Raw genomic sequence first — 12468 nt, forward strand, 5'->3', positions numbered from 1 at the left:
CATCTTTTTTTGCTGATTAGTTGAAACATACTTTGGATACAAATGCAGTTATTTAAAGAGAGTTTGTATAAAGAAGTCTTTGATATGGTTTGTTTAAAAACTTTTCTACTTGCTTTTGTCAGGTTGAATTAATAAATAAAAGCACAACTGAGAAATATTTCCTAATTCATCCTTGATTACTGTTTTGTAGGGGCAGGTTTAGACACATCTGAATAGGTGGGCCAAGAGATGGCACATCTGGGAAGGGGAGGGGGTAATAAATGTTTTTAATAGGTCAGTTTTTAAATTTCAGTGTATTAAATACAACCTTCAATATAAATCTAAATGATTTGTGTCTCCTGGGATCAAATCAGGAATCTTTCACTTGTTACATATGTAAACCACTACACTATGGAGCCACTTGCCTGAGTACACATCGAGTACACAGTGAGTGGTTTGCTGGTGTAGACGCTGATGTGGAAATGGGCCATGCCTCAAACTGCTTCAAACTTACAACAGCTGAGAAGTGGGATCGTCTCACTCAAGACACGAAGTCTAAATGGTATCTATTTTTCATGCATGTCATACAGGTTTCAGTATGTGAAACAGCAAAATGAAAGCTTTCCCATTAACATTTAATTCTCGGGCTAATGCTTACTGTGGTACAGTATTCGTAACATGTTCACTCCCTCTGGAGATGTGCAGAGCAGAGCAGATTGTCAGGTTAGTTCCCTTTGGTTACTGATGGAGATTACACTTCAAGAAAAGCAGATGGCTCAAATATTTAAGCCTGCAACAAAAACTTCTAATACAGTATATTGACTATTACTCAAAATGCTGACTTTAAATTCTACTTCCAGAACATTAGTTTTGCACCTAACAACTACGCTGGTGTCAGAGTTTCCCTCTGTCTTCAGTTGTTGGAGTTGATGTCTGCCTCATCTTTGTCTTCGCTGATGTCCTTGAAACTTTCCTTCGTGGCTCCTTCTTTCTCCCTCCTGGAGGAGCTGGATGAGGCTCGAGGTTGGTAGGTATAGCTGAAGGACATCCCTGAGTTAAAGTGAGTCTCCTCGCCTTCCAGCAGTTTCCTTAGAGGATCAAAGGAAACAAATGTCAAGCTGCACATGCACAGAATAAATCTAGCTGTCAAGGGAAAAATGTAAGGGAAGGTTAATGCACTGACACTGACTTTATAGATTCTAACTGGTATGGGGTGAATTAATGCCCCCCTTGATTTAAATATGTTTTGCTTTTTGTTACTTAAATTGTTGAAGGGGGTAGGTGTCTTTGTGCTCATGTTTGATCTCAGTTTAAAACTACCAGGAGGATCCACCAATTAATCAGTGGTGCACAACGGTAATGAAGGAACTTAAAGCCTCAGGTATACATAAAAAGACAGTGGCCTGTTAGAAAAAATATTAATGTATTCATTGTTATAGTTTCAATGAGACTGGGGGAGAAGATGTAATTTGAAGAGGGTCTATTTGAACTTAATTTTAGAAAAACCAAACTATACTGCTGAAAGTATTCACTCAGCTGCCTTCACACAATCATGAACTTGAGTGACATCCCATTCATCATCCATAGGGTCTAATATATGCAGCTACAACAGCTTCAACTCTTCTGGGAAGGCTTTCCACAAGGTTTAGGAGTGTTTATGGGAATTTTTGACCATTCTTCCAGTGAGGTCAGACACTGATGTTGATGTTGAATTCATCACAAAGGTGTTGTATCAGGTTGAGGTCAGGACTCTGTGCAGGCCAGTCAAGTTCTTCCACACCAAACTGGTTCATCCATGTCTTTATGGACCTTGCTTGTATGTTGGAACAGGAAGGGGCCATCCCCAAACTGTTCCCACAAAGTTGGGATCATGAAATTGTCCCAAATGTCTTGGTATGCTGAAGCATTAAGAGTTCCTTTCACTGGAACTAAGGGGCTGAAAAACAACCCCACACCATAATCCCCCCTCCACCACTTGACACAATGCAGTCAGACAAGTACCATTCCCCTGGCAACCACCAAACCCAGACTCATCCATCAGATTGCCAGATGGAGAAATGTGATTTCCAGAGAACACATCTCTACTGCTCTAGAGTCCAGTGGTGGCGTGCTTTACTCCACTGCATCCAACGCTTTGCATTGTTCTTGGTGATTTAAGGCTTGGATGCAGCTGTTCAGCCATGGAAACCCATTCCATGAAGCTCTCTATGCACTGTTCTTGAGCTAATCTGAAGGCCACATGAAGTTTGGAGGTCTGTAGTGACTGACTGCAGAAAGTTGGAGACCTCTGTGCACTATGCACCTCAGCATCCACTGACCCCACTGTGATTTCCCATGGCCTACCACTTTGTGGCTGAGTTGCTGTTGTTCCCAATAGCTTCCGCTTATTATTATAATCCCACTAACAGCTGACTTTGGAATATTTAGTAGGTAGGAAATTTCATGACTGGACTTGCTGCACAGGTGGCATCCTATCATGGTACCATGCTGGAAATGTTTGTAGAAGCAGTCTGCATGCCTAGGTGTTTGATTTTATACACCTGTGGCCATGGAAGTGATGGGATCACCTGAATTCAATGATTTGGATTGGTGAGTGAATACTTTTGGCAACATAGTGTACAGTATATCAGATATTGCCATTCTACATAGTACATTTTTCCATCCTAAAACATGGCTTGAGGGCATCTTTGAATTACAGGAATGTGTTTAATCAGTACATCAGTGATTTGCTCTTTCAGCTAACAGACAAGGTTGGAGATTTATGAACCCACTGAGCACCTGTAAGCAGCTATCTCTATGTCCAGGGCCATCTTGACATTGAGCAGGTCTTGATACTCTCTCAGATGATGAGCCATCTCACTCTTCAAGTTCCTCAGCTCAGTGTCCGTTTGGCTAATGGTGTCCTGTGACAATGGAAAGGAAACAGCAGTTGGAGAGTATCAACAGTATGTGACCATTCAAACACTCATGAATATATATATATATATATATATATATATATATATATATATATATTTTTTTTTTTTAATCAGTTAATCAGTACTTTTTTTTCTGTGATATTTGTTTGTGATATGCTGTAGTTTCCTGTGATACTTGTAAAGGACCCCTCTAAAGTTTATTAAGGGATTTCCTTTTTGTTCCAGCGACCTTTGGGGCTAAGCTGTAGTGCCTGTAAAAAGCCAGTGAAAGCCAGATGACCTTCCTGTGTCCGACTGATCAGGTCAGATGTTAAGCTAATAGACATTCAGGGTTAATTCACTAAGAACCACTAAGGACTGTTACAGTCACAGTTAGACTGCCAACCATACACCAACGACCAACTCTTTACCGCACCTCGAATGTGATTTCATTACTTCAAAGACAGAGCCAAAACTTTTTATCGATAGGATATCAGTGCCAATGATCAAATATCCCCCTATTTTAGCCTCAATGCTTAAAAAATTGTTGTTAACTGTAACGCTAGAGCCAGCAACTTACTTGGCTAGCCTAGCACAAAGAAAAAAGCCAGCATGGGTCTGTCCAAATTTAATAAAATCAATTTACCAGCATCTCGAAAGCTCCCTGAGTAACATGTGTCTTTCTCTGATTCAGAGGGAGGCTCTCAGGTTCCCTGGTTCTTTATGATGCCATTCATGCTAAACTAAGCTAACCATTTCACTGCTGTAGCATCTTTTTATGGTATAAATATGAAAGTGGTATTGTTCCTTTTCATTGAACTTTATTATAGTGAATACTGTATCTTCTCAAATAAAGATGAGTGGTCAGCCTGTGGTGGACACTAACAAATAAAAGCTAGCACCCAAATACAGACAGGTTAGGAGATAACCTGACCTGGATGTCTCTACATATGGTTTGCCTGAAAATGTTTGTTACAATAAAAGCCCTGTTAAGGGTCACTGGGATGCAAGGGCTTTTAATCTGCAATAGTTACATGAAGTGTGAGGAAGTTCTGGGTTTGTAATAGCAAAGCTTATCAAAAACGTTTCGTTAGCTAAAATGTTGAGCATGATTGGAAATATTCTGACTGTATATTTCATCCATTATATTTGCAGTTGAGTTGATGAAGTAGGTTATTTTGTGACACCAAAAAAATAAAATATAAAATTAAAAAAAATGCATGTTGTCTTGTCTCCGTCTGCAGCATCAACAGGCTGTAGTATTAAGCCATCAAATAAAGGGAGCTGGAAATCAAAAGTCTGTAATAAGACATGTTTCAGATAAAAGCCTGTGAGGTTAAAAAGTCTACAGGAAATGGGGTATAACTATCAGGCAAACCATCGATCTGATCTAATTATTGAATGAGTGTCACAATATACCCTGAGCTTTCAGAGGGCGCTTGGGTCATTGATTAAAATGATTCTTTAGGATTATCTGTATGCTGGATTCTTTCTACTAAATCCTTGACACATGAAAGTTGGGGACACCATAGTGTGTGCTGTTAGCTGAAAGCTTTACTCAAGCTGTGACATAATTGATGATTAACTTGACCCTGAGATCTGCAAGCTTTCAATCCTATTATTCTCCAGGTTTGCACATAATTGTGACCTCCATCCAAGATTTCTCCCAACACATTTTAAAAGAAGTTGTCTCAACTTTGATCTTTTGCAGTTGCAGTGCTTCCTCAGATTTGATCATAGCACTGATCCATTTCCAAGGACCGTATAAGAGCAGTACAGTATTTCTGTCTGTTACTGTTGCTTTTTAAGGGTCACAAAAACTTCATGGATTTTGTGGTTCTAGTTTGGCCTTTTAGGTTTATGCATGATTCATTATATATTCTGTACACAGTGTTATAGTAGAAATACTAGTGTATCTCAATGGCATAATTCTGTCACTGCAACTAACTCCTCTTCAGTGTGATATTTTATTCTGTTGTGCATAAGATTCTTCTGTTATACTCACTAAAATACTTAGCCATTTAATTAAGGGTTCTTTCACACACACACACACACACACACACACACACACACATATATATATATATATATATATATATATATATATATACAAATTGAAACGCAAACAAGCAAAAAGCACATCCATGTTTTCCACACTCTGTGCTGGGTGGTGGAAATACTTTTGGTTTTATTGCTCTATTAAAGCAAAATTACAAAGCAACTGAACTGTTAAGTGGACTGATATTCTTCAAATAAAATATGTAGTGTTTTCATGATGTGATTATACAAAAGTACCCTGAATACAGAAGAAGCTGGACAGACAAAAATGACTGTAGTTGGCAGTTCAGACTCCAGTGTCAAGTCCTGGTCTTCTGAGACACCGCGGGGTTTTACTGATATGTACAAGGCAGTTAAGACATTCCTATTTTATTGTATTTTGGACCCAGTTTCCCACTTTCCACTGTGATTCTGTGTCCACCAGGCTTCTAGCCCTGGCAGATTGTTTGGATCTTTCAAACAGAAAAGACAAAAACAACAAGTTTATGTAAGCTACTAATATTATACTTTTTCAAAGGCTGTTTGCTTGCCTGCATTGCTGTGACTTCAGCATTGTGTGCATCCTCCATCTCTGCGATCTGCCTTTCCAGAGACTCGTTGGCACCCCTCAGGGTCTCTATCTCGATGGTCTTGGACTGCAGCTGCCTCCTGAACTCATTGAGCTCCTCCCTGCTGGCCCTCATGGCTTCGCTGCTCCTCGTGGCCTGCTCGCTCAGGCTCGCAAACTTGTTCTTGTACCACTCCTCAGCCGACTGCAGGTTCTTGGAGGCAATGGTCTCATACTGGTTACGGATCTCCTTCAGAGCGGAGGTGAGGTCCGGTTTGGCGAGCTCGAGCTCCACAGAGACCTGCTGCGCCTCCATCATGCTGCTCAGCTCCTCGATTTCCTCTTCATGCACTTTCTTGAGGAAGGAGATTTCGTCCATCAGCGAATCCACCCTGCGTTCCAGGTCCAGGCGGACGGCTGCGGCATCATCCACGTCCTTCCTGAAGGACCTCAGGGTCTGTTCGGCTTCTTCCCGTACTCTCACCTCCTCATCGTACTTTGCATTTAGCTTCTAAAATGACACAAAACAGCAGGGTTAAAGGTGAGAAAATGTGTGGGCAAATAGGCTTTATGCAATGACATGAACAGAACATGAGACACAATGACAAAGATGTCATTACAGATGATTGAAGTTTGAGTTCTGTGGGGGTTCTAGCTTTGAAGCAAGCAGCTACCTTCATTTCCCTCTTAGTAATGACTCTATTGGGGGTGATCTTTTTAATATCACCCATTTGGATACTGATAAACCAAACAGTATGGCCTGCGGTGTGGGACAGCCTTTCTAAGGAGTCTGCACTTCAGTTTTTGTAAGTGAAATTCTAGGATTAAGATGTGTTCATACCAAACATAAAGCAATTTTTGTGTAGCTTCATTACATACAAAGTCTATGCAAAGATGAAAATGTATGCAAATTAGCTAATAAAACAAAACAAAACATGATGGCAGTGGCTAAAATGCCAGTGGGTGGCATCATGGTGGCTACGTCCACTTTTTTTGCAACTGTAAATGCTCAAAACTGAATAGAGGAAGGAACATCTTACTTTGTCCTCCACCTCTTCAAACCTGTCCACTGGTCTCACCTGCAGCTCGTCCTCCATGTTGTTCCTCTCAATCAGCACTCGGTTCTTTTCCCTGTTGAGCTCCTCCAGCTGTGAGCGCAGGTCCCTCATCTCCTGCTGGTAGAGATGAGCGATGCGGGGCCGCTCGCTCTGCTTCTGTCTCAGAGTCACCAGCTCCGTCTCCAACACTTTATTCTGCTGCTCGAGGTGTCTGACTTTATCGATGAACATGGCAAAGCGGTCATTCAGACCCTGTGCAACAGAATAAGCGGTTGTTTATTATCAAAGGGTTATTTGGGATATTAAATACATGACAGGCAGCAAACAGGTAGGGTTGATAGAAACTCAATAAAATACAATCCAAACTTCAAAAATCACTGTTTTTTATCATGTAGTAATGATGCAGTGCCTATTGAGCAATTTGTAAATATGACTCATATATTGTTCCTTTAAAAAATTGGGAAAGACTTTGTAATACGGCCCACGACTAATGGTGTAATTCCCTTGTAATTAAATGGAATTTCAATGTATTTTATTTAAAATGACAATTCAATTATATATTTACCTACAAACACTTAAAGGTAGCTACACAGGAAATAACATAATAATTATACTGTCAGTAAATTTAAGTACAGCTTAAGTAATTTTAAGTAGCGTGTAACTTCATGGTAAACAAACAGTATTTCCCCATCTTACATGATAAGTACGCTGTACTTTTCAGACTGTATTATGGAGTTTAATATTTAATATTTAATGTGAATGATGCATGTTCTATTATTCAATGGTCCTTTAATTTTACCAATATAAATGTGGACTGTTCTCCCTTCCTAATTTACAACTTATACCTGAAGTTATTTAATACTCAGAATTACTCATGCACTGCCTTAAACTGCTTATACATTACTTAAAATACTTAAACGCTTCTTAAATTTACTCTTAGTACAGTACAGTACATTTCTTTGTTTCCTGAAAAGTTCTAACTTGTTACCTTTTTATTCTAGTGTCCCTACCTTTAAGTATATGTAGGTATATATATTTATATTGTAGCTTCAAATTAAATAATTTAAATTATATTTAATTACAGGGGAATTACGCCCTTAGTGCTGGGCCTTATTATTTAAATTTAATTATTAAGTGTTACCAAAAACTGGCTCAAATGTTAACAATAGTTATACACAGAATTCATCTGCTATTTTCCTTTGGACTCTGTTTTGGTCTCCACCTACTCCTGAGGGAAGTATTTGCTTCTTTCTCATTAAGTCTTCCAAAATCAAATTAAGCTCTAGCTGCTAACCTTGTCCAAACCAGGCAGATAACAAAGTGGCAGGTAAGTAACTACTCAGTAAAGTGGGAAAGTTGTTAGTGAGCTCAACACTTTCTGCTGCGTTCTGAGCCGCATCTTCTGGTTCTTTCTCGGGCTGTGATCACGCCTACCTGCAGCTGCTCCTTCTCGTTGGTTCTAATCACTTTGAACTCATTGCTGACCACGGAGGTCTGAGTCAAGTCCAGGGAGGCGGTCGGCACCGGAGAGAAATTGGTCCGTCCCACCCGTCTGTACAGACTCGCGGAGGACGCGCTGTTGCGAGGCGCAGCCATGGACCGGAGCCCCGGGGAGCCCCGCGGAGACCCGCTGCTCATGCGAGAGGAGGCGACAGGGAATCTTGGAGAATCACCGAAAATCTTCCGGTAGGAGGACGACGTGAAGCGGTCTCCGTAGCTCATCTTTGCTGTGACTCAGAGATAACAGCGTGACGCGTAAAGAGCTTTTCAGGAGCTTATGGACTGCTGGCTGCCGGTGGAGCGAACCATTTTACGCACAGCGGTACTCATAATATTTGTCCAGCGGAATGAACATACTGAATGAGGTTTAGTCATTTAAGGTAGAAAGAACAAGGCTGGAAGCTCGTCCCTCGTGTCGGTGTTTCGTTTTGTGCGCATCAAAACAAAACAAAACAAAACAAAAAAGAGCAAATGGAACTGGCCACGCACACACCTTCAGCTCTTTCTACCTGCGTGTTTATTTGACGGGTCCTTTAAATCAGTGCAGATGAACCCCGTGGCCGAGAAAAAAAGAACAGTCAGTAGTAAGAACCAAGCACATGAAGTGCTTTAAGAGTCCTGGTTCACCATGTGGCCATTATTTTTGTGTATGTATGTATTTAGTTATTTATTTTCACTTTATATGCGCCACAAATCAGTCTGCATTGTTAAAAAACCTGACTGATCTGGTCATGTGTAAAAGTTAGTGTCTATTTTTAGGTGTTCTGTGCGCTACACTGTTAACTTTAACTATTACATGTATTAACAATTTAAATAAATTGTTACTAGATATTAATAAGACATTAAGAATACAGGATCTTTTGGAAAGTGTTCACTTGACATAGAATACCCCTCTTGAAGATGTTTCTTAATTTAAAAATCTAGCGTTAGTGATGATGGTGTGTTCACATGGTGCATATTCCTACATTTATTACATTGTTTGCATTGCTTTACATTTGAACAGAACATATCTGAGACCAGAATGTATCCAGTATATCACAGATATACTGTACAAACTGCACTTAGAGGTTGAAGATGATAAGAGAAGATGATGACTAACTCGTTATAAATAATTAGTTAAGATGGGAAGGATGCTAACAGGCTAAGTTAGCATTTTTCAGCTAGCAAAATATCATAAAACTGATTGAAATATTCAAATGTCCACAAATTTACAAAGATGTTAAATATTTAGAGTTGTTCTGAGTGCAAACGGTTATGGAACAATTAAGGGTCAAAGCTGTGCTGAGCTGGGTTGAAGACGTTTAAATTCAGAGGAAGTGAGGGGAACATTTGTGCTCAAAGTCCAGTTAAAGGGCCCCCGTAGAGGAACATGCTCAGCTTGGGGCAGGAGGTGATGGTGAATGGGGAGGTGGAGAATGGGGAGCAGGAACAAACATCTCTCTGCTACACAGTTCCTGAAGAAGTTTGGCTCTCATGTTACCCTGTAGAAGCTGCAGGGGGAGCTGATTTAGATGAAGGCTACGAGGATACGTCCTCCAGGTGGGAGCAGATGGTGAGTGTGATGGAAGGGGCTGTGGGTTAAACTCTACTGCAATTGTATGTTTCATTTTGCAGGTGAAGGAGTCAAAAACTGTTGGTGGATCTTGCCAGAGATAGGTGGGGGAAGTTGTTGCAAAAGCTGGACTGCAGCCTGCACAGGTGGGGTACCAGAGTCTGTAAGTAGCAGCTGGAGCTTCATCTGGTCTGCAAGAAAAAAAAATCGGTGACTGTAAAAGGAATATGGCTGTGTTGGGAAATATTTTTATCACCCAATGTTGATATTTAAACTTATTATTCCTACTTCTGTTTATTTGCAACTAAACGGTTTTCTACACTGTAATAAATGCGTATTGTGTGTCTAAAAGTAGTAGGAAGATTTGAGGCCTGTTTGAGTTGATCTTATTTGTGTTCAGGCCCCAGAAGTTCTGCTACCCCTCCCTAACAGTCTGCTGTGGCCAAGCAGGCCCTCTCAGATAGCATACTCATCTTCTGCTCTAGCCCCATGATGAACCTGTTACTCATTCAAATTCATGCTTAGGGGTCTCAGCTCATAAAACTGCCCCTTTTTGAGTTCATGTATAGGACACCAGTCATCCTGTTTGCCCATTTTTAGATTTATACTGTTTATAGGGATAAATCTGTCCAGTGGACCTAGCCATAGGCTACCTTGCTTATGTAGCACAGCCAAAGATTTTGGAAATGCAAATTAAGAAAGTGTAAATCTGTCTAAGCAACAAGTCTGGAGGCAAATTGGGCCCCACTTTTTCCCTCATATCTGGTCAGTGTAAGTGTGGGCAGTTGTAAATCCTTCTCCAAGAGTACCATAGGATGGCCTCAAGGAGGTTGTTACTGACAATTATTGTGATGAATTTTCTTACTGTCTTGTTGATGTATTGAAGATGCTCCGGGATGTTTGTGCCTTTTCAGATAATGACAGTAGAATTAATGACAGTTTCTAATGAATGTTTGTAAAGTGCAGACTCAGCACAAATCTTAGACAAAGAAAGGGAAAGAGTATAAATACCACGGTTAGAAGAGGAGAAGAGAGGAGAGAAGATGTAGCGACTGTCTTTGTCCGTGTTGTCCGTTTTTCCAGCAACTACTAAGGCACAACCTCCCGGGAGGGCTTCTTGCTTTTACTTTTTGCTTTTTGTCCTTTGATTTTTGTGTTTGTATATTTCTAAGTGCTAGTAACTTTTTGCAACAGAGCTGGCTCATCGCCATGGATCATTTGGACAGTTTGATTTTATTTGGACTCATACTTAATCTCAGCACGGGCTCTCCTCGGTCGGGGGGAGTGATGAGGAAGCCGGGGCATGATCAACAGGTTCCTTCTTCCTGTCTGTTTCTCTGTGTGTGTAACTCAGTCTTCACTATGCTACTGTCTATGTCTTTTTAACTATTTGTGTGCTACTAAGATGTCTAATAAACAGCCTGCACCAGAACCTGCTCAACCCTGTGATTTGTTGGTAACTATGGTTTTAATTGGGTTTTAATTTGCAGTCAAAAAGGAACATGGAGACCCCTAAAATGTATCCTACAGCTGTGGCCCTGGGTCATCGAGGCTGGTTATCTAGCATCCTAAAAAGACTGTGTGAGGAGCTGCAAGTGAAGTGGGGCTGATACCCTGTAGATGTTGCAAGGAGAGGTTTGGGCTTAAGGTGATTAAGGTGGAGTTCACTTATCTTCGGTGAGGGTGGATGTGAAGATTGCTGCCAGAGGTGAAAGATGGAGGTTCAGGCTGAGGCTCTTTGTCATAAAATGTAGATGCTGGTCAGAAGAGGCTGTTACTGGAAGCTGGAAGAAGCATGTGGAGGTGGTGGCAGCAGGTATCTGGAAGAGGCTACTGACAAATGTTTTGGCCTTCAGCTGCAGCTGTCTGCCAGAATGTGCAGGTGGAGGAAGTGGATATAGCTTGGTGTTAAAAGCCACACACAGAGGATGGTTGTTGCACACTGTTGTGGAGGCTGGATATGCAGCTGCATGGCTGTGGATGGGGCTCAGAGGGCTTTAATAATAGGCAGGCAGAGGGTTGAGGTGTTTGATTGCAGGTGGATGCAGATGAAAAAGATTCCTTCAGATGTTCAAACACATTTTCATTTACAGATTCAAATAAACTTAGAGCTAATTGATTATTTACAGATTGGATCTTATGAACTGTCCTCATGCCTTTCTGTTCTGTTTTCTTTCTCAGCTATTTTTCTTGGGGGTGTCGCACACTCACGTTCTCCCTGAATATCTACATTAACCAGAGGATACACTCCAACCCCATCATCACTCAGTGATGTCATCATAGGACTATTCAGTCTCGCCTCTGCTTTATGAGTTGTGCAAACTGTATGGATGGCCCCACCTTTCTTAAATTTTATTTATTTCGTTTTTGAGCGAAAGAGTGGTGACTTTTGAGCCAAACAGACTTCAGCATGTTGCTTTATGTTCTTTATTGTTCTGTCTGCAAATTAAATAAAGACCGGATCATTTATAAGATCAGCTGTTAGAGCTCTTCAGCTACTGGTTCAGAGTTCAGAAATCAAATATCACTGAACATCATCAATATACGAGTCCCACAACCCTCCTTGAAATTATGTACAAGATATTTACCTTTTTTCACGAAGGCCTGATGCATAACTCAGGCCATAACATATGGCATAACATCATGTCAAATTAACTGTGACTGAATATCAACATTTCCACAGTGGGTTTGTCAGGGTGTTGTAGCAGTCCCCCACCGCCTGAGGGCGCAGCAGGACATGAATCAGAAAGTGGTAACACAAAAAGTCAAAACAAAAATGTATTATATGGACCTCCATGTGAACATCATATTTGAGTTACCCAATCCTGCTACATCCCAGCTTTCCTAAAAGAATAAATGAACAGTTACATGATTGTA

At 40.8% G+C, this 12468-nt stretch overlaps 1 protein-coding gene across 1 annotated transcript; it reads right to left on the reverse strand.

Annotated features, from left to right (window-relative positions):
* Positions 1-593: 593 nt before the first annotated feature.
* LOC115792927 (alpha-internexin-like) lies at positions 594-8310 on the reverse strand. Its single transcript, XM_030747572.1, has 5 exons — positions 7974-8310; positions 6561-6791; positions 5465-5992; positions 2758-2882; positions 594-1067 (listed from the first exon to the last, which is right to left on the reverse strand). The coding sequence occupies exons 1-5, from the start codon at positions 8259-8261 to the stop codon at positions 893-895; spliced, it is 1347 nt and encodes a 448-aa protein (XP_030603432.1). The 5' UTR covers positions 8262-8310; the 3' UTR covers positions 594-892.
* Between the last annotated feature and the right edge of the window lie 4158 nt (positions 8311-12468).

The sequence above is a fragment of the Archocentrus centrarchus genome, chromosome 15 (assembly GCF_007364275.1).
Source record: "Archocentrus centrarchus isolate MPI-CPG fArcCen1 chromosome 15, fArcCen1, whole genome shotgun sequence".
Lineage (NCBI taxonomy): Eukaryota > Metazoa > Chordata > Actinopteri > Cichliformes > Cichlidae > Archocentrus > Archocentrus centrarchus.

Bases quoted from the DNA above. Each gene is read 5' to 3' on its own strand.
- LOC115792927 (XM_030747572.1), bottom strand. From the start codon at position 8,261: ATGAGCTACGGAGACCGCTTCACGTCGTCCTCCTACCGGAAGATTTTC. The intron at 5,993-6,560 runs GTGAGACCAGTG...GTGTCATTTTAG, and splicing joins ACATGGAGGACGAGCTGCAG to AAGCTAAATGCAAAGTACGA. The intron at 2,883-5,464 runs GCAAGCAAACAG...CCATTGTCACAG, and splicing joins CTGAAGTCACAGCAATGCAG to GACACCATTAGCCAAACGGA.